Raw genomic sequence first — 27,803 nt, forward strand, 5'->3', positions numbered from 1 at the left:
CCACGGACCCTCCGGTACCTCCCAGGGACCAACGGAACACGGAATATGCAATCATTACTTTGCGCTCGCCAGCTAGCATTCCACTCTACTGCTAAATTTTTTCGAGACCTTCTGAAAGGGTCTTGCTCTCTTCTGCTTATTTACTTTCGCCACTCGTTAGCGCTTCTTTCTATTTGTTGTTTCTACTTGTTGCTGTTTTTACATTACATTTAGAATACTGTACACCGAATTGAAAAGTTTGTATATGAATATAAAAAGTCCTCTGCCCTCGGTCGGCGCTACGGTTCGTTGAATTGTTGTGTGTTGGTTTTGTTACAAAAACCATCCGCCGTCCGGCAATCTCTAGGAGCCGTGGTTCGTCGATGTGATAGTTGCCTTGTGATGGTGATGCCTGATGATGCCTGATGACGGGTCTACTGAATGAACTACACGCTACACTTGGGGATTACTACGGGTGACGGTGACGGTGAGTACTGTCACTACTATTTACAGACGCAGTTTGAAGTGACGTTTCCCCTGTGTTCGTACACACACACACACCTTTCCGCCTGTACACTGTGTGTGTGGTGCGGTCACCCCCGGCGGGAACACCGGGAGCGTGTCACTTCAATCGTCTTAAAAGCTTCTACCTAAAGCATGTCCGCAGATGCGATGTACAAGGATGCGCCGGGCCGGGCGACTAAAGTGCCAAGAGCGCTGTGCGGAGCGATACACACGAACTCGAACGGATCGGAGCGATCGGATGGGGCGGCCGACCACGCACGATGGATGGAAACCGTTAGGGGAACCGGATAGGATGGGTGAAAAGGGAGGGTTTCGGCAACAACAAAGCGTGTTATACATTACAGGAATTCCTCCTCGTGCGGCGGCGATGGTCCGGACACCGACAGGGTTGGCAGGTTGGACAGTTTGGGCGTCGGTTTCACGATCACCGGACTATTGCTGCTGCTGCTGCTGGTGTTGGCGGGGGCCCCCGCGTTGCCCCCGAGGCCCGGCGCTTTGCTCGGCGCAACCGGAACGGGCACACCGACCGTGACCAGCGTGGCCGTCGTACCGGCCACCACCGGGACCGCCCCGGGTGTCACGCTCGGCAGCGGGACCGGCTCCTTGTGGCACTCCACCAGCTCGATCGAGTCCTGTTTGAGCGACTTTTTCCGCTTCGCGTTGCTGGCCGAGTTAGCTGCCGCGTTGCCCGTCGCGCTGTCCTCCGTCTCCCACTCGGGGTACTCGGAGAATCGCCGCTGGAAGCAAAACGGAACACCATTAGTGTGGTTCGGGACACGGTACGCGCGATGTGGCGAGGGCCGATCCCGTCCTGGCGAGATTTTTACACTCAGACACGACCAATCCCCCGCGTGGAGTCGGCCGTTCGATTTTGTTGGGGGGCAGTGTTGGTTCGGAAGCAAACACAAACGGGGACATTTGTACACGGGATACATCGAGAGAAGGGGAGAGATAGCGAGCGAGCGAGAGAGTGCCAATTGGGGTGGGTTTGGTGGGTTGGACCTGCTCCGGGGTGCGAACAACTACGGCTACGGCACACGGTACACACTGAACGTGGTGGTGGTGGTGGGTAGGGCGCTGAGGGTGCGAACAAAAACACAACAACAAACACACTACGGATCGCACTACGACGCACCCGGCACGGCCCGGGATCGTCCACTAACTGCCTGCCCCGAGCTGGTCGAATGCGCCTAAATCTAGGCAATACGCCTTAATCTAGGCAATACGATGACATCGGCGATGGACAAAAATTACCCAACACTAAACACAGAAACGGACACACAAAGCACACAGTAGAAGCGAACGGAGACGAAGCCGGTGCAAACGATGAAAGTGCTCCATTAATTTGCCCACGAGGAGCCATTCGTCAAAAGCCCCTCCACGGAAAGGAGTCACCATTAACCAACGATCGTCCCTTGTCAGTTCCGTCCCGTCCGCGAACGGTTAATGAACCATTTAGCTTAACTCGTTGGCGAACGCCGATGGCGGCCATATTTCATCCTCTGTGACCGCTTCTAATCCTTGGCCACTTGCTGGCAGCGTGGATCGGATCGCCACAAAGTGGCGCCCTCGTTTTGGAGCCTCTATTTTGGGATGTCCTTTTCGTTTCGTTCGTACTAACCGGGGCGTTAAGGGTGTTGAGGGCCCACAAGGACCCCAAGGATTTTAAGGATGCCCTTTTTTTGGGGCATATTTACACCAACGTCGAGGAACGAGACAGAGAATGTGTGAATTTAGATGTGCATGGAGTCAAGGCCAATAGTGAAGAGGAGGACACCGAGGAAGCGAAAGAGCTTGTGAAGTGCAAATTGGTGTGTGTGTGTGTGTGGTGTGGCTTGGTACAGTACACTGTGCTGTGCTGTGCGATCACATCGAAAGCGAAAGACCCGACCCGGAAATCAGCCCGATAGAAACATTCGATCCGCATTCCCCGACAATCCGACCGGGAGCCGGGTTGAAGCAACAGTTGGAGACAGCAAAACAGAAACACAACAACGAAACGGTGAGAAAAACATCGAAACCGAAGAAAAAAACGCACCACACACACACAAAAATAAACACACAATCTGCGCCACGGTTTGGTGCTTTGGTGTCCAACAACCAGCCAGCCAGCCAGCCAGCCTGTTCCGGTGCCGGTAGCTGGCCGCTGCCTGCGAAACAATATTTGAACGGAAAGAAACACACACACGGCACACGGTACACGCAAGTCGCACGCAAAAGGAAAACAACGGGCACTCACCTGTCGCTCGGAGGCCGACACGTTCTCGGCACTCTTCGCCTTTCGACAGAGGACACTCTGGGAGCCGTACCGTCGGATAAACTCGATCGAATCGAACCCCTTGCCCTCGGACGACACGAAGATGGCCGAATTGATACGGGCCCGCGTGCACCGCTCCGATATCACCGAGGACGGCTCCTCCGGCCACGGGTGGTAAGGCTGCGCGGGAAGTGCGTGGGGACGGTGGGTTGGTTGGTGGGCAAGTGAGTGCGGAAGTGAACCGAAACATCCCGCGCAAGTGACGGCAAGTGCACCAAAGTGACCCCGTGAGACCAGCGACGGAGCGACCGAGAGATAGAGAGAGAGAGAGAGAGAGAGGGATGGGGAGAAAATGTCAGAATCTGATTAGTACCGGAGCCGGAACCGGAAGAGGTGCTCGTTTCCGTTTTACTGGTTGAGTTGCGAAACGGCTACTAAGCGGAGTAAAATGGTTGAGAGCGCTCGCAGCGCATGTGTGTGTGTGTGTGGGTGGGGGGCGAGGGCCATGGAATTGGAGTGATTGAAGGTGAGCAAAAGTGAGGCAGAAGAGAAAGCTAAACAGAGAGACAGAGAATGAAGAAAACAGACAGCACAAGAGCAGAGAGCAAGAGAGGCAAAGGCAGAGTGATAGACCGAGAGAAGTGTCGTCGAGAAGCGGATCGTCAGGGACAAGCACTAAATTGGTACTTAGTCAGCGGTTACGGCAACCAGCAAAGCCTGTGTGCGAACGAACGATCAATCGATGGACAAGGATTCGGTGTGCTTAGCGTTGGGAAGCTGCGGCTCCTTTTGCGACGAAAAGTTCAGCCATTAAAGCGAAATCGCGCCAAAGGCGCTCCTAATCAACGGCACAGGAAAGGGATAAAACAGGAAGATCGCGATAAAACAGGGAGGCAAATTATGAAGCAAGTGATTACGCGGCACAGCAATGGACGCAAACCTTTGCGCTAATTTTAGCCAACCCTAGATCCTAGAACATTTAAGCCTTAGCGTTGAATCTGGACTGCCCGGAAACAAAAACTTTAAACCGCCCCGAAAAAGAACCTTTAAATTGGTTCGTCCAACACGGACCGATCGATCGTAAACTTTAATCGACGGCAAATCCAATTCTCCAAAATCTTTCCGCCCAAAAGACGGGCGGATCCCGGCGGCCCCGGGAAGTTTTGTTCTTGGCACCCAACTTCGGTAGGGGCGTGGGCCTTTGTCACAGAACTTTGTCAACTTCCGACCCCGCTGCGCCCGGTCTCGGTTGAATGAGCTTAATCAATTCTTGCTTGAGCTCACTCTCTCTCCCTTTCGGGGAACCGGTGTAACAATGTGTAAGAGTAATTGTTGAAAAAATGCCTATTGTTTCTAGGACCCCATTTTTAGCCACGGGCTACAAAACGGTGTGCGGTCGGGAGGTCCCGGACAGAAAACGCCGGGGAACATTACAGATTGAATTGGATCCAATTTGGCGCACAGGAAATAGGGTGGAAAGTTTCGTCCTTACCGCCCCACGCGGAGCCCTCGTGACGCTGGCTCGTGTTGGCTGTGGTCGGAAATTGGTTGTGGCACCAGTTGAAACCGGCGAAAGCCGAACCGACCGCTCTCCGAACTGCCTCCAACACAAGCATTGGCTTGGGAAGTTGGGAAGGCATTCTTTTTCTCCAATATCGTCCGTTCAATAAAGCATTCGAGTGTGAGCGGGTGTATGTGTGTGTGGCTCGGGAAGCAAAGTGCATATTGACAGAGTGGTTGGCGGCAACTCGAAGCCGATTCGAAGCAGTTTGCATTTTGCAGCAAACGGGTGTCACCTACAAGTGCATTGTAAAATGTTGAAGCATATGTACAGAACGCAGGCGTAAAGGAAAGATATGTACAAAACCACCATCAGTTAAGTTGCTTTAATCCATCCTCGACAATTTGAGGTGAGAAATGCAATCCCATCGAGAAACCCGATCAAATGAATCCATTTTCAGATGACGCCCGGATCGTTTGCAATCTTTTCACCGCTGACTACATGCATTAAGCGCCCGTCAAAACTAATTTGCAATTTATTACAAAGTTACTCAAAAACTGTGCACAATGCCGTCGAGTCGGTCGAGTGCGACGATGCCCTGCGGTAGCAAGTGATTGGCGTGGCCCCGGCCGATGCATTTACACGGGCCACGGGTGCGCGTGTGCGTGTGGGCATAAGCTGGGCTTAAGGGTGATTAAAATGAACGTTACCCGGGCCAATTTATGTGCCCGATACAGTGTATCCCAGTTGTTGCTTACTTGTGTACCAGCCCGTGGCTCATCATCATCACCCGGACCACACGATCGGTTACTGTTCCGTTGCATGACTCCATCGCGACGCGGGGCAGCGAGAATGCAGTTTAATCCCCGCAGCAGATTAGCGGCAAGGTGAGGAATTTTGAGCGTTTCGTGAACGAGGGCGAACGAGACAGAATTACAATTTATCGAATTGAAACAACGTAACTAGCGGATGTGGTGCAGCAAAAGCAAAGATCCGGAGACTGATGACTGATCTATCGGTGTTTTCTACTTGTTCCGCGTACGGAGAATTGTGATAAGAAATGTGACTTGAAGCTGTTATCGTAGTGAACCTAAAACATTCCCCGTATCTTTCGTAACGCTCAACATCAACGTAATCAAAGCCAGAACGACTTCACTATAACTTCCACCCTCTAACATCCAACGCCACGGATCGGCCCTCCGCTGCGACCCGTGATTTGGTGGCCATTAATAATTTTAAACCAGACTATTTTCAAACAGTTCATTATTTATTTTTATGGCTTTCATCCCCGCTGTAAACTGTCGACGTTCGGACTGCCGCCGGTCGAAACTGGTTGCACAAGTAACAAATGATTCATGCGATCGGTAAGCAGTCCATTTCGTGCTCCGTGTGGTGGTAGTTTGCCGGGCCACCTCCCGGAGGAAGATTTATATTTGCACCGACACCCACCGGCATCGGCACCGGTGTTGGGCGTGATTTTGCCACAGACGGCTGCACACACCGATGGCAGGCAGCCATTTTGAAACACTTTTGGCGCGATTGTGATGCAGCACATTGATGGATTCGTCGGGTGCCGAATCGGTGCGTCACGAGGCGCCTCCATCCGATGAACCACCATGCGCCTCCATCCGATGAACCACCATGCGCCTCCATGTGACTTTACGGCCACCAAAACGGGGAAGCGAACCCAGATAATGCTTGATGATCGTTTTTAATAACAAAAAAGGACCAATCTATCATATTTCCTTCTTTGTAATACAAATGATACATTTGTTAAGCCCCACGTAATCTATTACCTCGGTGGAGTGAAAACTATATTGGGGGCCTTCAATCAATCGACACCGACCAGGTAATCCGGCTTGGGGTCCGGAACCTTCAACATAATCGAAACACATGTATTAAAACAGGACCATTGCCGGCTGGGGACACCGACCGAACAATAGAAAATTGAATGCAATCAGCAGCGTCGGAATCGATAAAATCTTGTCCATATTGCTACGAGCGTGTCACAACCATCGTTGGTCGCATCGTCGTCGTCATCGCCGTCATGCGGTGCGGTTACTGAAGCACGTCAACGAGCCTATCGTTCCATGTCCATGCAGCGTCCCTTCCACGGGTCCGTTTGGTGTTTACGAACTTTAAGGACACCGTAGTGGGGTCCGCTGGTTGCAGCGATAGTGTGTTTCTTCCACTGCGCGCGTTTGTGTGGGACTCTCGCCGCCGGAGGGCCATTTTACGATGTGGCTTTTTTCCAGCTCCGACTCCGGTTCGGCCAAACGTTATGGAAAATCGATCATTTTTATTTCAACGCATCAGCCCCCGGGGGTCCGCTTCGTTCCCGGTGCCACTAAGGACGAGCACAACGGTTCCAGTTCCGATTCCACCACCGTCCGGTCGGTGTGCATACCATGGTGGCCTTGGGCAGCAATGGCCGAAGGCCTCTGATGTCATTCATCGGTCCACCGCGGGATTGGTCGTCGGTGGGGGGTTTCATTATCGACGAAGAGAACCGAGAAAATCGATGCGCATGAGTTTCTGGGTTTTGTTTTTCAGAATGTTCCGAAACCACATGAGGCCATTGACCACCCGGGAGCCCGACCGGAAACCGACCACCAAGGCGATTTGTGATGATATAAAAAACAGTACCAATATGACAGTAGTAATGGTCAAAGCTCGTGTGTCGTTCTCTTTTGATTTAGTTTACGTCGTTTTCAGTTCCAGATCTCGATCGGAACACAATCTATTTGCGGAAGGTACTCTAGTTGATGAACGGGATGTTTCATCTGATCACTCAAGGTTTGTATCGTGTATCGATTTTCCAATCGCCTAATGACTGATGAGCAGACGGGGTGCGCGGTCCGTGCGACGTACTCGTCCGTAATTACGAAGCATGTAATTTGAAACGCAAACAACCACCTCCTTGTACCGAGGAAAGCTCGAGGATGCTATGGCCACAGAAAGGAACGAATTCACTCAACAACGGCTGATTGGAAGCAATCACCAGCTCTGTTCCCGTTCATTGCAAATGTCCAAACAATAAAGGTGGAAAGGTATTAAAATTGAACAACAGTTCCTATTTGTAACAAAATTGTAATGCATCATGCGAATTTTCATTCACCGCTCACAGTTGTGTGCTAGTATTGCTAATTTCGCGCGGACAGACCCTCGATATGCTACGCCACGGCACACTGGCCTCTAATTATCCTGCCAGACCGCTGCGCTGCAATCAACCGAAAGCAGAGCCGAAGCTGACGATCGATAGAAACAATTTTAGTTTTTCCTCAAATCATTACAACCCATTGCGGCGGATGGCGGAGAGCTCGGAGCTTCTATTAGTGGCCCCAGACTCAGGTGCAAAGCGGAACGGACAAAGTGCAAATAATTAGCACGTTGCGCTCGGTATCCGGTACGGTTCGTTTGGTGCCGCCCTCGGCCCACACCGGACCGGTGTGTCTTCTGCTTGGTCCTGGGTTCTGAGCCGGGTTCGGACAACAATCAGGCTGACTACCCTGACCTGGTGACCATTTATCAAGCTCTCTTTCGTGCCAACGCTCGGACCTGATTATGATGTACCCGGCGAAAGATTCTTGGCTCGTGGCCGTCAGCTGTCAACGGTGGTCCAACCGCAACCTCCGCCGGTGCCCTGCCAATCACTGGCACCGTCCGGATGTTTGTGTGAATTTATTGGCCATTCGGTCGGAGTTTGTTGCTTGTTGTTGTGGCGGATTGTTTACAGTGCGGCCGTTGCATCCGACGAGCGTCGGTGTAAATAATTTACAACGATCGTTTGCGATCCGTGACCCAGCCCGGGATCTATTTGCAGTCCGCAGTCCGCAACCCGAGCGACCACCGACGACGGTGGATGGCTGTTTGTTTTGCTTAGACTTACTGCAGTTCAAGAATTCACATTGCAGATGCACCCAGCTGATGGCCTCAAATCGGGAGGACCCACCGAATCGAATCACCCTCCAAACTATTGGTCCGGAAATAGCAAGTTTACGGGCCCCCAAGGAAGCTAGACATCCTGCTTCTGCCCATCGCGATTATCTTCGCTAAATGAGCTGTCATCCCGTTGACCGCAGTGATGCGGAGGTCAATCGGGCCAGTAATTAGAGAGCGCGCCGATTGGCTGGCCACCGGATACTCGCCATCCGGGGTCGGTGCCATTTATCCGTTTACCGTCGATTGGCAACCATTTGGCCGTGATGCCCGTGAACTCCAACCGTTGCGTGTCCGGGCACCCAAATCCGGGGCGAAAATTGATTGAAGTCATTCAACGAACACCACGCAGCCCATTCCGATTTGACCAGCCGCCGGCTAAGAATGTGGCCAACGTGGCACAACACCGATTGCCATTCTGGTCTGTGTGTGTGTGGTGGGTGCTCGTGTGGAACTAGATGTTAAAGGTTAAGGTTAACGGTGGCCGGCAAGTACGGAAGACATTAGCCCCGTAGAAGGTGCCTTTTCCAGCTCCCCGTTCAAGGCCGCGCCGGAAGGTCCGGTACGGTTTTCGTTTCGTTTTGTCCGTTCTTTTCGTGCGGTGGCGGGAGGTCCAGCGCGTGGATCAATCCAATCGTGCCCCGAAAGCGTGGGACTGAGCCTTGTGGGTGACATTTATCCGGGCGCCAGACACGCAGAGCCAGGACCACCGGACGGACGGACGGTTCTTCAGCGAATCTTGCTGTGTTTGCTTTCCCTGTGGTTAACACTGACATGACATGTCACTGCACCGCTCGAGGAGGGTTTGTGGTGTCGATAGACACATTCTTTCACTTCGTCAGGGCTGAAAGGGCCATGGGCCAGCAAACAGATTGCAGACTGTGTGGTGCAGAAGATGATGGACATGTAAAGACAACTGAAACCAGATTTACCAGCCAACCGTTGACAGTTACTGTAGAGAGAAGGAGTTGGAAGAAAAAACCCAATAAGATAATTTGGAACACACGCTCGGGCGACCATTCTGCGGGTGCCGCTGCGATGAACCTTATACAGCCGATAAAATTGAATCCGATGTCTATCCGGTACCCCCGTTTAAAGATAAACAATAGATCTGAAAAGAAGTACATGTTTGGGTGCGATGCTGTTTTGGTTCGGTATAAACTCTATACAGTGTTTCTAAGCAGTGTTACACCCACACCCAACACAAACAGTTGCTTATCGCGTATCGTATTCGGAATGTCGCCTAAAATAGCTCCAAGCGTTACAAATATACTCTGAAAGCATCAAACTACAGTACTACGGCCGTATTTACACTGTCCTGTAATTTACAATTTACACAAAGCCGGGGATACACATCAATGGAGCTTCTGGGGCTCCTGCCGCTCTTGGAATAATTTTCATAGGGGTGTAAGACCCTAGAAAGGACAATAACTACGTAAACGAGGCTAACAAAATGGAGAGCGTAGGAAAGTACGAAACAATACGCAATAGTGGCGAGTGAAAGACACGAGCGTTGTTGCTCGTTGTCGTTCTACTGAACCGTAACGGACAACAGGACACAGGGAACACGCGGGCGACAAGTCCTGGGGACCACGACACAGGCTACGGAAGGTGAATAAGGTTCGGCAGCAACAACACCACACACTACGCGCCCACTACGAGGGCGCACTAAAGGGAACTACGGTTGAAGTTGATGAACAGAGAAACAGACAGAAAGAGAGAGAGAGAGAGTGAGAGAGCGAGAGAGAGCGATCGTGTGACAGGAAAGGTCTGTGTGTGTGTGTGTGTCTTGTTCCAGCCCCTGCCAGTACCCGCAGACATTAACATAAGCACACCATCGACGAGACGAGTGACAGGACGTTCCACTGAAGCTTCCCTGTGTGCCAAGCCCTCTTCAGGATCAACTAAGTGGCCGGTGTCTGTTGAAGATCCTCTTCAACACACACACACAACTTTACGCACACTCACACATAATAAGGACACAACAGTGGTGGTGGAACTCGGAGCGACTAATGCGGAGCAGACGCGGACGGATGAGCCACGGCGTGTGTGTGTGTAATGGGACAAATGTTGGGGTTGGCTAGATGATGAGGTGGTCAGGTATGGGGGGTTAGGGAGGGTTGATGTGGTTGTGGGACGCTTGCACGGTGCACGGAACTGGAACTGGGCAACTTACGCAGGCTTCGACATCGTCGTCCGCGTGCTCCCGGGAGGATTTGCCGGGCCGTGTCCCGTGACCACCGTCGCTGGCCCCGCCGCCGCTGCACACCGACGTGTACTGTTTGCTGCGCGAGAACATTTTTTGGCGGTACCTTTGGCTTAGCCGCGGGTGCGAGTGGTGGTGGTGCGGCGGTGCGACTCCCGCCGGCCGATGGTGGTGCGCCAGCAGAGGGCGCTGCTGCGGGTGCTGGTGGCACATCGGCTGGGGCTGTGGCGGTGTTGGCGGCGCCGGCAGTACCGGCCCGTGGTGCCGGGGCCGATCCTCCGAACGGTGGCGCTTCAGCAGCGGGTGAATGTGGAGCGCCGGTGGAGGCGCATGGTGTGCCACCCGGGCCGGTGCATGGTTGGCAGCGGCAAGGAGCGGCTGACGAGCGGCGTGGGCCACCGAGGCGCGTCGCTCGTCGACGATCGTGGACTCGCGTCGCAGTGACCCCATCAGCAGCGGCGGTGGATGCGAATGGGCGTGCGGCGCGCTGCTCGCCGGTCCGGGCCCCGGCGCGATCGCCGACGCCGCCCCGGACCCCGCGCTGGCCGACACGGACGCATCCGGCCCCGGATGCTAGCTGTCCGCGTCCGCCCGGTGCAGCAGCGCGAACTGACAGCCGCACTCCCGCGACTCCGAGTGGCGCGACAGTGGACACTGAAAGCAGCGGTCCAGCAGACTGCAGCTGTCGCACCGTGGAATGCACTGTGACGGTTATACACAAAATAGGCGGATTGGTACTTCGGTTCAGCAGTTCCATTCTCTCTCTCTCTCTCTCTCGCACTCTCTCTGGTCCCTTCCTGCTCTCTTTTTCTCGTGTGGTGGTGTGATAGTTTCTGATAGCGCACCAGCTCAGGGCACGATGGGTGCTCGGGGTGTGTAAAGGTGTGTAGGATTGTAGGGGTCGGTGTTCGGTGTCGAAGTCGAAGCAAAAACAGTGAACTGTCAAAGTGAACATCATCCTGCTACTAAGCCCCCGGCTACGTGGTTCGCGCTTGGCACGGATCTCAAACTTTGTTGGCAACTTTACAATAGACTGCGGGGCGCTTCTTTATGATGCCCTCCGAGCGAACGTGGCGCACATATTAAGGAGCATTATTGATGACCTTGTAGCCATCGTTTGCAGCACCCTGAGGGTGTGCGTCTAGTAGCGAGCGAAATGCGAAGATACCTTGGGGGTATTTATGTAAATGAGTTCGCCAAACACCACACGTGGCATCGGCGTCGGGTTCTGGCGTCTGTTAACGCATCGCAAGAGGGCCTAAAAGGCAGATGCTTACATTAGTCAGCCCACCAATTGTTGCATCTAATTAAACCACATGCTGTGTGGCAATATGAGCTCTGTGTTGAAGCGCAATAAAGAGCCTTAAGGCTCAATTGTTTTTCGTCATATATTTTTAGATGTTCATTAAAAAGGATAAACAATTGGTATTTGGATTCAGAAGATGACGATTAATTCATGGTGCAAAATATCTGTTGAAACCTTTCAGCATCAATTTCGCCGAAGAACCAATCAGCCAACATTTCTCGGTAGCGTACGCCATCGACGCTTAAGGCGGCTCCTTCTTCATTTTCGAAGAAAAATGGGCCGATGATGGGCCATTAATGCTATTCGGCTTATTAACATAACCACCGAGGTGGAAATGAGCTTAAACTCAATGAGCTTTTCAAATTTCGTACAGTTTGAGACAAAGACTCACCACTTTGGAAATAACTTTTTAATATTTCCCAATTTTCTACAAGTGTATCCATTTCGTAAAAGGTGAAGTTTTGACTAAATGTTTACAATTTTCAGACTTCAGTTTTTACACATCAAAATACGTCAAAAGAACGACCGTAAAATGGTCGTGAACACCCGTGCAACATTGTAAAACGGATGTAATCAATCAAACAACATAAAACGCATACCCATACACACACACTTTATGATGCCATAAAAGGGACCTCCAAAATATCCGGTACCGCCGGCCAAAAAAAAAACACAGCTACCACAATGGCTCAACAAGCGCCTTAAAGTTGTTCACACTTTTATGCGCATCGAATTCACTCACGAGCCAATAAAATGCCGGAACAATAGAAAGCGGACGGCAGTGTGGCCAATATTCAATTAAAAGCCTGTTGATAATGGGTAATTTATTCAACTGTCACTCGATGCGATGGCCAATTCCGCTCGGTTCCGGTGTTCGGCCCCTCGCTTGCAAAAAAATGCCTGTTTTATGTAAAGCTTTCGCGTCGTTCCGTCGCCGTCGTTCCGTAACGAATTCAAATGGAATCAGAATGGAATGCCACAGAACAAGTGGCATACCCGGGAAGCGACAATCTGTTACTGCTTTCCTTTATGATAGCAAAGCGTGGACACCGGACAATCTGTGCACTTTTTATTCAATGACACTTGTTAAGATCGTTAACACCTAATCAACCACCGATCGACTGGTTAGTGCAACGCATCGCGAAAAAGGCAATTAATTTGAAAACAAATCTCCCCAACAAAACCGTGCCGTTATCATTTGCCTATCTAATGGCAATATTAACACCTACGGCACGGCACAATTCACGATGGCTAATGGTGCGTGTCGACAGAAAACACAGGAACGGAGCAATAGCAACACGCATCCACGCATTGCAAGCCAACGGTGTCAGCATCAGTAGCGGAGTTGCGAAAATAACAAATGATGCCGTCCCGTGCCCAGCCCACTTCCGGTGCTCCCCACACACACATCTGGTTTATGTTTGACACGTTTTGTGTCGCACAAACACACGGCGGTGGCGGCGGTGGCGGCGGCGGCAGCGGGTGTTTATAGTGGCGCTGCACACAACAGAAATGGCCATTTTAAAAATCCATTCAGCGCTGTATGTGCACCGGAAGCGGTTGTGTTGAGCAGCAGCATGGCACAGAACCGACACCGACACCGTGTAGCGTGTTTATTTGTGTTCCTTTGTGACGCTGTTTGTTCATTTGTTTTCTTTTCTTTCCACCTCCCCAAAGGCACTGCGTCACTGCTGCCTCGGGGAACACGAGCAACACACGGATAGTTGCCGGGGAGAATGGTTGCATTTCCGGTCCCGGGTCTGGCGCCCGAGCTTCGGTGTGCACCTTGGCCACCGGGAGCCCACCGTTCTGCCGGTGGTCAATTGTTTCAAGGCGTTCCTTCTTTCCGTTTTATTTTTCGTGAAGGTATCCGGCCAGTTTCGGCTTTCTGCTAGAGCCATTTAAATGGCTGTGTGAAAATGGTGCCCCAGATTTACGGGCCGGCGGTAATTTGGAGATGCTTATCCGGGTGCCGGGTCGGACGCACGTACTGCGCGAATTGCATACGGAACAGGAATTGTTTTGATAAAATTTTGAGCTTAAAAATAGTCAGCCCGGCGGCAGCGTAACGTGTTCGTGTCGGGCAAAGTGCAGCGATTATGTGCAAAATGGAGCGCCAATTTCTGGTGACCTTCGCCTCCGAACGCCCGTAGTTCGACAACGTTTAGCAGGTCGACAGCGCACCGGCAGCAACATGGGGCAACTGCATTTTTAACAAGCAATTTTATGCACCCATTCAGCCAACCAATTCACCCGGCAAAGGATTTCAGGAGCCCTAAGCGCTATAAAATACAGTCACCATCGGGAAGTCGGATCCTTTGGAAGATTTATTCCGTCGCCCCCGGGGACCGGTGGTCCTTTGGTGGACGCCCAACCTTCACGGCCCCGGCCCCGACTTTTCTACGTTCGGATCGGTGGCGAAGGTCTGCTCTCTTGGCCTACGCTGCAAAGCGACGCCATGAAGGATGGATGGAAAATGCTAATTTTATGCCGTGTTCCTCACGGGCCCGACCGGTGTTCGATAATAGATTCCTGACCGATTCTCGGCAACAAAAAAAGCCCGTGATGTCGTGCGGAGCCCGTACGTACATTGTTATCTTTCCGAGCTTTCTTCGCCCGGAATGCACTAGCGAAGATTGGATGCATTTTATGTTTTGCTCGCAGCACCGTGTCGACCGTCGTTTGTCGACTTTATATCTTAGCCCGGTTGAGAAACAATCGTCATAAACCGGTCGTCGTCGTCGTTCACCGATAGAGTATCATTTGATGCGCTTCGCCCGAAGCGCACTCCGTCACATCCGTCAACATCCGGTGCAACGAACTGGTTTCCGGCTGTGCCGGCAATCACTATTCATGGGGCCCTGCAGTAAAACAGATTACTATTAATTCAATCTCTGGCCGGGTCGGGGTCGGGGAGGACGCGGATGCTCGTTCGCTGCTACAGGGTGTCCAAGCAAGCGCTCTTTTTTTCATTTGATTATAAAACAGAAACGGCTGAATATTTTTCGATCCTTAAACATTTATTTTAAAAGTAGATTCTTAGAATTTATGTATAAAATACAGTTTCGGTTGCAGAAATTTGAGAATTATGAAAAATTTATTTCCAAAATGGTAGGTCGTCAAATCATTCGTCAAAAGCACATTTCATTGAAGCTCATTTCCACCTCGGTGGCTATGTTAATAAGCAGTATTGCGGTTTGGAAAACCCATAAATCGTGCAAGAGAAGCCAATGCATCCACCGCCAATGCAATGAGTGACTGTTGGGTGCGGATTTTGGCTGATCGGTTTTTCGGTTAAATTGAAGCTGAGAACTTGGCCGGCGTTTGGTTTCAACAGGACGGCGCTACGTGCCATACAGTGTCAGCCCCAATCGATATTTATGTTATGCGAACATACCAGCAGCTATTGACAACCTCCATACCCAAATTCAAGATGCTATTGCCGAAATAGGACCAGATACAATCGAAAATGTACTCAAAAATAGGTCGACTGAATGGGCTACTGCCAAACCAATTGTGGTAGACATTTGACCAAAATTGTTTTTCGTAAAAAAAATTTAAGAATCAACCTTTCAAATAAATGTTTAAGCATCGAAAAATATTCAGCCGTTTCTGTTTTATAACAAAATTAAAAAAAGAACTCCTGCTTGGACACCCTGTACATTGTCGCCCCACTTCGACGGACAGCTTCCGTCGATCTCCGGTTTCCGCCTCGAGAGGCGGAATTGAAGTTGCTTTTATTTATTTTTAATTTATTCCCATTACTGTGGCACTTCCGGTTGGATAAGAAACAGGGTTTGCAGGCCCGCTGCCACCGTCCAATGGCAAGCGTTTGAAGTTCAGGCGGGCAAGATTTACGATCCACTATCTTTCCGCTTTTCAACGCGAACGCGACACGGAGTGAGATTTGCGGCGGTGCCAGCAGTGGCGCATAAGCGTAGGCACTCCTGGTCCTTGCAGGCAGACGTGCGCCAGGAAATAAACGACATCATCATCATCATCATCATCTTTATCCTCATCCGCCGTCCGTTGATCGTCTAGCGAACCGAACGAAAGGCGGCGACCGCCAAACAAACTCGTCCTCGGAGTCGTCCTCGGTCCCAAACGGAGCAACTGCGGGCAAGTGTGTTCGACAAAGTGCTTCAAAACGTGTCAGATTTGGCGAAGGAAATCCTGTTTGCAATCCGGAGCACTCCGTTAGAAGGGGCTCCGAAACGATTCCATTTCCGTTCCGTTTTCATCTTCTTATTGAGGGTCATAAATTTGTGCCACCATTTTCTCGAAAGGTGATGGAGAATGAGTAAAAAAAACCCCGGAAACCCATCACAATCCCAGCTTCCCACACTGAAGTTGCTAAATCTGCTTCCTGGCTGGCCCCATATTGAAATCTCGGTAAGGGTAGGGAGGCAAATGCGCCCCTAAAACAAAGACGCACCCTCTGAGGTGGTGAGTGTTAAAAATCCCGCATCCGTTGGAGAGATGACACTCAAAGTGTGCCACCCTTCGTCATCGGTCGCCCTTTGTTGTTTCGAAGGTGTGAAGATTTAGGTGAACCGGTGTACATTATCTTGCGAGAAGCGGCCACGTCCTTGCGTGACACCTGCTTCGAATAGGAGATACATTCCGTCACACAACTGAGATTACGAATGCCACAGAAGCGCCACAGAAGTTTAAGATTGTGCCTACGCTTTCGTGGAAAATCGATTCCAGCGGTCGGTCGTTCACACTTCATTTCCGGTCCAAGCGGTGGCATTTTCTCCGAAGGTCCCATCAGGCAAACGAAATAATGGCGAACGGTGTCAGGAAGTACGGTTGGGCTATCGAGCCAGACGTATGCCACCTGACCTCTCAAGTCATGCCATATTGGATCGAATCAATCGAGGTTCTGAATAATGTATTGAGCCCGGTTCAACTACCGGTTCGACGGGTTAGCTTAAACGGTCGATTGCCGCTGAGAGGGAGCAACCGCCTCCAAAAGTCTCCAGGTGTACGTGTGTGTCCATTTCCGGCCTCTAGGCCTCTATAGTAATTTAAATAATTTCAACGCCAAATTTGAATTCGATTATGCTGATCGGTCGGAACGACATTTTGAAGCTTCCGGGAGATGCCTGAGGTCATTGCGATGCGATAGATGGTGATAGATGTGGAAAGGTCATCCGCTAAAACTGAACACGCCTACATTATGGTCAACTATATCTATTTTTTACCCCATAAATACTCGAAACAAATGATGATCTCTGTTGCTCGTGGTTTCGGAAATCGGTTTCAAAGAACGGACCAAATCAGAGAATAATGGTCCAAAAGTACGAAATGGAACAAATTGCCAAAACATGTACGAAGTAAATGATGGACTCAATTTCTCGAAATGATAGTACGGCAAATTGGGCGATGCAACAATGGTCGGCAATCTAAATCAGAACGTACCGCAATCAATCATACGAGGACCGGCGGCGGAACCAATCGCGCCCAAGGCAAATTGCCTCAATTACCAGCGATAAGCGGGACGCTGTCTGGCATCCCAGCTTCGTTGGTAGCTTTTTGCAATCTAGACCCCGTATAGATTCCAGATTACTGAAACTGATCGTGCCCGCCAAACAAAGAAACCTCAGAGCAGTTGAAACGGTTTATCATAAATGTTTCTAAACACCTCCCGGGACGGACGAGCAATGATAAAGCTGTCTAAGAATCGTTTAATCACGTGAAAAAAACGCCGGCGGCAAACTTTTTGTGCTCCGTCAACGTTTTCTAGGTATGCTGTCGTGGCACAAAGATCGTTTAATCCTATGACAAGTCGCCAAAGGCACGGGTCTTGGGGTCTTTGGGTAGAACTTTTTCCGCTCGCCACCATTTGTTTGTGTCTTTAAAGCTACAAGATTCAACACACACTCCGCATCCGGGCCGGATTTTCTTTCACTCCGATTCATTCCGGTCTGTGAGGGCGATTCCTGCCTTAAGCCGCACATGAGAAATCGATTTATGGTCGATACTCGGGGCTCGAACTCGAGCTCCCAACATCGCCCGAAGCGTGTTAAAATGATTTCACCCGATTCGCCGAGAATGCGCGCGAATGACTGTGTGTCTCCGCAAAATTCTCCGTTCGTACGGGTTCTTTCGGTTGGCCACGGTACGATGGTCGGATGCTTATGGTTAGTTATGATACCACCCGGGGATGGAACTTTTATCCGTTCCCGGCTCTGCACCGAACCGGATGCGAAACTCGCCGAAGCGGAAAGAGTTTATGAACCGGCGGGTTGCAAAACGGAGCTGCAAGGCCCAATATGATCCGCGACCGGAGTTTATCTCCGTAACTGAAAAACATCGGCATCCTTTTCCGTTTCGGTTTTGCATAAGAGAGTAAATTATTCGGTGTTAAAGAGGGGCGGGAAAAAAGGAAGAACCCCAGCCAATTCAACCAAAAACACCCAAAGCTGGAAAAAGTTTTCAACTTTAAGCATGTCAAACTTTGGTCGAACCGGGACTCCGGTTGCCACAAAGATTATGATAACAAAAATCGCAGTTTTGTGAACGCTTTGCTTATTTTCAACTTTATGGTACGCGACCACAGAGGTTTGAACGTCAAATTGGAGAATTCGGCGAATTGGCCGCTTAGTATGGGCCACAAAGATAAACAGACTTCCCCCGAAATGTATTAAACTCGTGTACGGATCATATTTAAATATATTCATACAAAATTTGATATCAAAATAAAGGCGACGATAGAGATGCGTGTGCTCAGATGAGATCCCAACTCTGCATGCTTTTGTGAACGAGATAATAACTGTTTGGTCTCTTTACAAAACTAATACCGAAATTGTGTGTACGTGTTGCGATCCTTTTATCAGGTTATCGTGGATATTGTTATTCTATGCTTTGCGAATATTCATTGGTGTGTTGCTTTTTATATTTGTACAAAGAAACCAAAGCTAGTAGTTTCGAATAGAAATCAGTAAAGGTGTAGAAAACATTAGTTACAAGCAATACTGAACCTCACCAATCGGTCCGTTGTACAACTACTTAATAATGTAAGAAGAGATATTCGAAAGTTACATACACTCGTGTGTTCTTTAAGCTTTCCAACACAACCAATGTACAGCCAACGCCGCAGGGTCTAGAAAGTAAAGTTCATACACAAGTTCAGTTCATTAGTCCAATGTTGAATGTTACAGTTCATTGCTTGCCGAAACGAAACAGAAACAAACTCCACTCGATACGTGTGGCCAAAAAGCGGGTGAAAAATTCAAGATACAACAAAACGGAACCAAACCACTAAAACAATGCAACCAGTCGAAGCTCTACTAACGATGACCAGGCGTCTCCATCGGAGGGCGCCTCTGTAAATATCGCGTAATTTACTACAATCTCTTCCCAATTATTGTTTGGCCTTGGATCATAATTTTTATAACGACGTACAGAATGTGTGAACATTTCAATCTAATAAGGCACGCCACACTCTTCGGAATGGTGGTCCCGAAATTAAATTGCCATTGTGAAAAAAATATATCATACGAAACGGTAATGCAAGGCTTTTCTTTTCAGAAGAAGCACTAGAAGAACAGAGCCCCGAGCTACAGAAGCTCCTCCACCGGGAACGCCTCGTGTGCGAGAACAGAACGTAACGTTGTTATAAAATTCGACAAAACGCTTGAACCGAAACGAAACGCTTGCAAAAGACAAAGGTGATGGTGTAAGAGTGTTTGACTTAAAATTGGATTAATTTTTTTTGTGTTTGACCAGCATTGGCCAAATGCTTCGACAACAAAGGTTCGGTAACGGAAGGTGATACTAAGCCAAGTATAAAAAAGAGAGAGAAAACAGAGCATGAAGAAAGTATTTGCGAAACAGCGGCAGCAGTGTTAGAGCATTGAGACTGAGTCTGTTACTAGCATAAGTGGCCAAGTGGAATCGTTTTTACTTGAAAGTGCAACACGGCGAACCGTTCCAGTCCGGGCTCGGATTCCTGCACGTGACGACGTTCGTTTCGGATCGGCGGTTGAGATTCGGTCGGGGATATTCGAAGGGGAAGAAAGAAGAAAAAGCGAAAAAGAAAGGAACACTGAATGCTAGGAATGCTGGCACATCCTCACGGTCCTCGGCCCTCTTCCGGTGCACTCTTTGGCGATACAAACCCAATCTCCAATTTTTGTAACCCTCTTTTCGACTTCTCCAATCAACCAATGACACTCGATCCGGACACGGACTCAAGGGCGAGGATTGTGAAGCTCGGTTACAAGTATCGCCAAAGAGATAGTAAGGATGGTTGGAAAAACTTATCGGCGTAGCTCGCCACACGAAACAAAGTTCCGGCTCATACGCGGCACTCGTTTGTTCCTATTTCTGCGCTACCAATCGAATCGAAACGGAAAGATAATCACCTTCATCATCGTTTCATCAGGTATCGCATCGGCAGAAGCGGTCCTGAGAAAAAGGCTTTCTTTGTGCGGGATTGTCAGATAAGTTTGATAACGGAAACCCACGTTCGAAGCGTGCGGCAATGGTATGTTGCCGCAAGAAACGATTCTGAAGCTTCTTCCAATTAGAAATAGCTACCGGTTCATTGGTCCCAATCTATCGACCAATGTCCCAATTTATCGATAATCAATTTTAATCAACTAAAAAACTATAAAATAGAGTTCAGAAAGGGTATTTTTGGCGGAGTTGATAAACCAATTTAAGCTTTCGGGAAATATCGCTGTCGCTGGCAGAAGAAAGCACATGAGAATGGAAACTCCCAAGTCCGGTACGGATTCGAGCAAGATCACGCCATTGTTTATCGTTCGTGTGCCTCGTTCGACGATGTTATCGATTCTATTGGTTTCAATTAAGAAGCATCAATCAGAGTACAGGGGCTAAGGAAAAAGTGGTCTGCAAGACAAACACACAAACATGTTGTAAAGAGAGAGAGAGAGAGAGAGAGCAAGAGCAACAGAGAGCGAGAGAGAGAGAGAGAATGAGAGATAGAGCAAGAAATATGGAGGAATCAGATAAGGTAGGAGAAAGAGAGACAGAGAGAGAGATACAAAGGCACAGAGTTGAAGAGCGCCAGTTAAGGTCACATCCATTGCGTTTTGCGGGATAGGTAGCGCAAGAGTTTGACATCCATGGTAGTAGTGTGTTGAAGTGTCCTTAGGAGAATGTAACAGCCAGCCAGCAAGAGAGGGGACAGTTCGTAAGGACCAAAGACTTGATACTAAAGGAGCTCTACGAAGGGCAACTACCAGCTAGCGACTAGATGAGAGGAAGAAGGATCTAATGAGAAGGTCGAGATAGTCGAAGGGCAGCGAATAGAGTTAGAGAGAGACACAGAGAGAAAGAGAGAGAGAGAGAGAGAGAGAGATAAGGGGAAGAAAAAGAGAGACAGATACAAGGAGAGAGAAAGAAGACAAACGGCTGGTCGGGCATCTCTTCTTCGGGCAAACGGAGGCCCACGGACGGACGCGGGCGTACGGCCTCGGGTGTCGGCCACGGGAACGGGGGTTAGTTGGTTGGAAAACTTGAACACTACTTCGGTTGGTGGTTGAGCGATAACATGACGGTGGTGGTGGTGGTGGTGGTGGTGGTAATGGTGGTAGTGATAGGAACGGAACAAAACGGCATGGTCCTACCTGATGGGAATGTTGTCCGTTGCAGGTACCGTTGGCACAGACGCCCGTACCAGGAACCTTCAGCTGTTCCTGCTTGTAGTCCGGTTGATATGGAAGCAACATTCTTATCTTACCCCATCGATTAAAAAATAAAGCTATCGCTCCGGCCCAGACTATTAACACTAACACTACAATACCGATCTCCACGCCACGGATCTGCGGCGGGGGGGAGAAGAAAGAGATACGGAAAATAACAGTCGCTGACCAGCAAGCCTTACCGGAGCCGGAGCTTACCGTTGGAAGTTCGCGGGATGTTGAGTTTACTGATATATTGCCGAACTCGTCGCTGAAGATGCCGTTGACGCTCAGCGAGGGTGCGGTGTCGGCGTGGGGCGAGTTCGGCGGCCCACTGCTGCCGACCAGCGAACCGGAGTCCTGCTGGTACGATGTCCTTGGTGGCTCTGTGGAAATAAGGGGCACATCAGCAGGTGAGGCGAGCAGACAAAGGCGCGGCGGGGACCTACCCAGCGTTCTGAATACGATTGGCCGGCTGCGATACTTCTTCCCGTTCCAGACGGCGGCTACCGTCAGCTGGTACTGTGTGTCGGGCGTGAGTCCGCCGAGGATCACCGCGTCCCGGTTACCGGCCACCACTACGACAACCCTGTAACTTGAAATGCATCAATTATCTTGTTTTGTCAACCCACTACTGGCAAGCACGCCGGGCACGCGCGGGCAGCACAAATTGGCAAACGGATGCTGCAAGCGCAAACGGCTAAAAAAATACAGAGAAAAGTATGAGTTTTATGTGATTAATTTACAAAAACAGCCAACAGGCGCGCGCCTCTCGCCCGTCGCTAGCCGAGCCATGCACACCTAATGATCGTGGAGCTGTGTGTGTGTGTCTTGTTTGCTGGAGCTACGGAGTGCTGAATAAAGTGTCCGCCGGTCGGTGACATTAACAAATTAATTGCATCCCCGGCATAGCTGGCATATTTGCGTATCTCGCAAGCCCTGCCAACTGAAGGGTTCTCCAGTCCCGTTCTGCGAATGTGGCGGGCGTCAATATTATGCTTCGTTAGCTTCATCACAACTATAATGCTTGTTTAGTGCTCTGATTATCATCGAAAGGTTCGTAAATAAAATTGTTAACATTCAACCTAAAACTAACTGAAGCGACTGGTACCTTGCGTTGGGAGTGCGCGACCCTTTCGGGGTCAAAATGAAAGCATGTTCATGAGACTCGCCACACGCCACAGTTGGAGAGGTTCTACGAAGTGCAAAGCTGAGCAACAGCACGCCTGGCGGAGTGAAGTGTGTCATAACGAGTGAACCATTGCCGGAATGCTCTCTGACACTAATGCTCCTCATTAGTGTGTCAGTTTTCTTTTCGAATCGAAATTCAATTCAACCTCTGCTGGCAACGGAATGGCATGCAAACAATCGACGCCCGCTCGCGTGTATGGTCCTTATTTGCGTACAGCAACGCAGCAACGGATTGTGGTTGAACTGGGATTTGCACTGAGCCATGGCACAGAGCGCGGCAGAAGTGTACTTAAATCGGATCGCAAAATGCGATGCACAGTGGCGGTTATGACATCTATTTGCAGGTGCTTTTGACAGGAATTAATATCGACAAGGGGTCACCCACCGGAATGGAACGGGCCGGTAATGTACCGAGCACGGTACTTAAATCGGGATTGCGGCCGATTGGTGTGTGCGGCCGAATCGTGAGGCAAATCCGACGTTTGTTTATTTTTCAATTTTCATTTATAATGACATTCTGTAATCGGTATCGTTCGGTGTCATGTTCCGATGTTAGAAAAACGGACAACAAGGTCCAAGGTTGGGCAAATTAATGTATGCTAAACCCGACCAACCAACCCGGCTGGCCCGGGGTAACCCAACGCCAGACCACCGGGACGACCCCTTGGGAAATTATGAACGGTGGCAGTTCTAATTAAATTGTACCGCTTCCGGGTTAAAGCGTACGAGCATAATGATGACGGGAGTGAAGGGCACAAATTAAACGTGGACCATCGTTCCATCAACCACGGGAACAAACCGACGGGCGTACCACAACACTGGCCCACTTCAGGACAACCGATGTACCCAGATGTTCCGTTACTCATTTTTCCACGCGACGGAAAACCTGCCCGAAAATCTCTAGAGACCAACTATTTTGCTATCGCAGCAGTGTCCTTTCTTTCGCGCACCAGCTGTGGGTAAAATTTGCAGTTTTAAGGAGCTTTAGTTTCAATTTATCATATGCATGGCCGTGAATCTTAATGACCGCGCGACACAGCTGACGGCAGACGGCAAACTTTCACGCCGGATTAAAGCATAACGGCACCGGTTTGAGCACCCAACTTTTAATTCCAGAGACACTGACATGTGAGCTATCGTTCAGGCATAATGAGGAAACTCCGGTCATACCTGCGGCACAAAGTTTAAATAGTGGACAACTTCTGGCCTGATCCGACCAGCAACAGGAAGGCATTCCCACCGCCCTTTGATGGGGTTATTATCGTGAAGCACTCCAGCGTATTGCCCACTTTCGGGGATAGTTCTTTGATCGTGCTTCCCATGAAAATGAAGAATTATGCGCAACACGATACCACAGAAGCCTGGCGCTCTAATGCCGTTATCGAGTGCCATTATCTTAGCGAGCTCACCGAATGCTGAATGCGGACTGCGGAGTGCTCTAATTGAAAAGCTTCAGGTGAGTCGGCACGTAGATTTATGTGCGAATTATGATAATTTGCTCAAACTAATTTCCCGAAAAGTCATCCTGTGAGGAGGGTGATAGCGCGGCCGTATGCTGTGCCGTCGTGGTGCCGGCGGCTCCCACTTACAACGATAAATCTTCGGCGGAGTAAATTATTTGTATGTGATAATCTCTTAGTAAGCACATTAAGCTACCGGCTTCCGATGGCGCCCGGGGAAGTTTAAGGGTCATCACGCTCGCTGGCTGATGAACGGAGCGAGATCCAAACAGCGAGTTACTGCCTAGTTCCTAGTGGAACTATTGGAACTAGACCCTTCACCGATAAACAAAGTAACAGGACAGCAACAAAGGCCCACAAAACTGCACCAGTTCCGTGCCCGGAGGTCAACTCGAAGCAGAAATTGAGCCAAGGATCGTCAAAAAAGTTCCTGTTCGCCATCACGTGGCCGCCGCGATGCAGTAGTCCTGGGGCGGTGCGAGCGTGTATCACTAGTCAGGAGAACTTTTTGAATAATTAATTCACCGTGTGCCCGTGTCCGTGTCCGTGTCCTGCGGCACTATTTCGTGACTTTTCAGCGCACAATAACTGTTCCTCCATTCACACACCACTCACAAACCCGCACACACTCCGACACAGTTTCGGGACCGAACTTTTATGCCGTGCGGTGTCGTACTAATGGCCGCGCCGCGCAATGACGTTGTCCTGGGTAAGGGGCCTAGGCATCGCAACACCGATTAAGCCGATGAACAATATTTTGTTGCTAGTTTTGAAGAAGAAGCAAAAAAGCGAACAAATTTTCCAAACAGAAATTATAATCCCCAAAGCAAGGGGCCACGTGGCACAAAAAAAGAGCGCTGTAGATAAACGCGATTCGTCCATCGCGCGCGGCTCGGTTGGCCAGTTTGTTGTTTTAAATTGCTTCACATCACGAACGAGGCTCGACATTACGCAACCACCGCTGCTGCCCCGTGGCCACCGCTGAGCTCGTGCTCGGGATAATCAGCGTTATTTACCCTTTTTGGCTTACGGAAAGCTCTGCTGGCTGGTGTCACGAAGTGCGCTTCACGATCGTTGCATCACACCACACACACGGGACACACGATCGGCCCCAAAACTTCACCACCGATAATGTGATTAATGCAGGCTTCCAGCGAACGGCGGACGGAGCGCTCGAGAGCCTTAACGAGCGGGCGGCAGGACGTGAACTGATTTCCGTCGCGAGTCGGCCGCCCACCGGACTTACATAAATTCTTTCGCCGTGTGCACCGCCGTTTTGGTATGCGTTCGACCACCGACTGTATGGGTTCAGTGCGCGCTGTACTGGACTGGAGGCCCACCCTCCACACGAGGACTGCAGCTCCCCGGCCCCGAAAAGCTTAACCAAACCACTTACGTCAACCCCTGGCGTATGAGTGTGTGTGTGTGTGGTGGCCGCGATGACGAGCGAGTGGCCGTCAGAAAGTGAAACTAAACGAACAAACGTCGAGAGATGGACGACGGGCGTCGTCGTCGTTGTCGTCCAGCACCAGGCTGGTGGGTGCCTGCCCTGCTCGAGGCAGACCAGAACAAAAATAGCCACATCCTGCCACTTCAGCCCTTCATTTCAGTCCTCGTCCGTCCCGAAGAGGACAATGGAACCACGCGGTTGAACTGCGAACGAACGGAACGAACTTCCGGCCAACGCGACGCAGGCTGACGACAGGGGCAACCCACGAGGGACCTTGCCTCGTCGGGCGTTATGTCTAATTCATCACGTACGCCCGGGCCGGGGCCGTGTCGTACGGATGATTAGAATCAACAATTCCGCGTCACCGATCGATTATTGTGCAATCGAGTTAAAGCCAAACGTGGCCGTGGCCTGCCAGGAAGCGATCGATCCGTATCGATCGGTGGTACATGACGAAGCAGACGATCGTTGTGGATGGCGTTTCGGTATCGAGTACCCTTTAGTTAACAATTTCAATTTTATGCTAACTCTCCGCTTACGCCGCCAATCAATCTTCAATGGAGCGTGTCAAACAGTGTCAAAAGAGTGCTCGAGTCTGCCCGGAACCGGAACTCCCGGTTCCGTTTTATCACGAGGCACCGTAATTCGATGCTCCCGACTAAAATCGTGGCCGTGGGGTGGAATTCGAGTATGGTAAATCCTCGATGCAGAATTTACACCAAAGGTCGGCAGGCAATCTGTCGCCCCAAGCCCGAAGTCCGCGAGAAAACTGATGACTGATGACACTCCCCGAATGCCGTCGAGTAATGTGATTCGTTTTGCGCTCATAATTATTGCGCCAGGACATTTACGACCACCGGCCGAGGGTCGAGCCCCGTTGGGCTATGAAAATAGAGCTTGGCACATCGGCACGACGCCGGTTGATGGTCACAGTTGCTTGCTATGCACCGGACTTGTCACTCAACACGGCTCGGCCCAGCTCGGCCAGCACATTCCCTCTGCAACACTAAAAACAGCGTCATAAAAGGCGGTAGGGCTCCGACCAAGAAGTTGACTTTCGGGATGACATTTTCTGGCGTTTCGTTGGTCTTGGTTTTACGTCCAGAGCCCGCATCGGATGTGTGTAACGAGCGTGGCGCGTGATGACCGCATGCGGTACTTCACATGACGGAACTCCCCAAACAGCAAAAATGTAAACAAGCCTGCCGGAAGCCGACGGCACATCGATGGCGCAGGAATTGAACATTCTCCGAATTCAGGACCACAAGAAACTCGAGAACCGACCGGGAACCTTTCTTCGGGGAGATCCACAAATTGTGCCATTTCGGGATGTTGCGGGTCGAGAACGACAGACGGACCGACGGCCGCAAACACAATCAGGTCCGAGGCCCCTTTGGGCCCCTGGGGCGGGTGAAGCTCGGCTTGGGGCATAGTTTTTTTTCACGCAGCTGCAGCATGCCTTTGCCCGTTTATCACGGTGTCCTTTTCGCGTTAGACTTTCTGTTGGAAGTGTCAGGGCCGCCCGGCGAAGAATGTGGGCCAAGGGACAGAGCTGAAATATAGAGCACACCGTGTCAACCGTATACCTGGGCTGGCCCTGAGTAAGAACTTGCTTCGGAGCGGCGGTCTAGACGCAAGCAAAAGGAAAGATTTGCCATGTCGTACGACGGCTGTTGCTGTTGTTATGCTAAACTTCCGGTAGCCAGCACCAACACCAGCCCCGAAGGGCGGTCCTGATCTTGTTAGCACCCTTGTCGGTGCCCTGCCCTGATATCAGTCGCCTGCCGCCTGTCAGCTTATGTGTGACAGGGCATCGTGTGTGTGTGTGCCTGGCGACTTGTAGCCTTTAATATAATTCTGGACACAATTTCTTCGCCCCGTGACGACCTTCTCGGAAACAATGGGTTCCGAGACGGTGAGCTTCAACTATCATTTGAGAACGGAAATCTGGCCGACCGTGGAATGTTGGCTGGGACAAAGAAAAGGAAAACATTTACCAAATCATGCTACATGCCGGGCACGGGAAACTGTGGCCGCTTATCAGTAGTCGCTTTGGCATTTTTAATCCCTTCTGCCCGTTCACTTGCGATGATGGGACCAATTTCCACTTGAGAAGATCTTTTCGCCATAACTGATTTGGAAACGAAAGGGAAAATTCTATTTAACCTTCGCAATCCGCGTGCCACGATAAGAAGACCCCATTCTGCCTAGTTTTTCCACCCAAGCAGCTGGGTGCGCCGAGCCGAGTCGAGCAGGATTTTTGTGTCTCACAATTTTCAGTCGACCGAAAATGGCGCTGATGCCGTGCCCTTTTGCTTGCCCGGATGCCACGG

General features: G+C 50.4%; 1 protein-coding gene across 1 annotated transcript in view; it reads right to left on the reverse strand.

Annotated features, from left to right (window-relative positions):
- Positions 1-842: 842 nt before the first annotated feature.
- Positions 843-27,803, reverse strand: part of LOC128267701 (uncharacterized) — a 42,553-nt gene continuing 15,592 nt past the window's right edge. Inside the window, exons 3-9 of the mRNA XM_053004590.1 lie at positions 21,819-21,964; positions 21,589-21,755; positions 21,316-21,510; positions 19,626-19,670; positions 18,765-18,821; positions 2,744-2,941; positions 843-1,241 (exon numbers count right to left, since the gene is read on the reverse strand). Of these exons, the coding sequence (XP_052860550.1) occupies positions 843-1,241; positions 2,744-2,941; positions 18,765-18,821; positions 19,626-19,670; positions 21,316-21,510; positions 21,589-21,755; positions 21,819-21,964 (1,207 nt within the window). The remainder of the gene's footprint in view (positions 1,242-2,743; positions 2,942-18,764; positions 18,822-19,625; positions 19,671-21,315; positions 21,511-21,588; positions 21,756-21,818; positions 21,965-27,803) is intronic.

The sequence above is a fragment of the Anopheles cruzii genome, chromosome 2, assembly GCF_943734635.1.
Source record: "Anopheles cruzii chromosome 2, idAnoCruzAS_RS32_06, whole genome shotgun sequence".
NCBI lineage: Eukaryota > Metazoa > Arthropoda > Insecta > Diptera > Culicidae > Anopheles > Anopheles cruzii.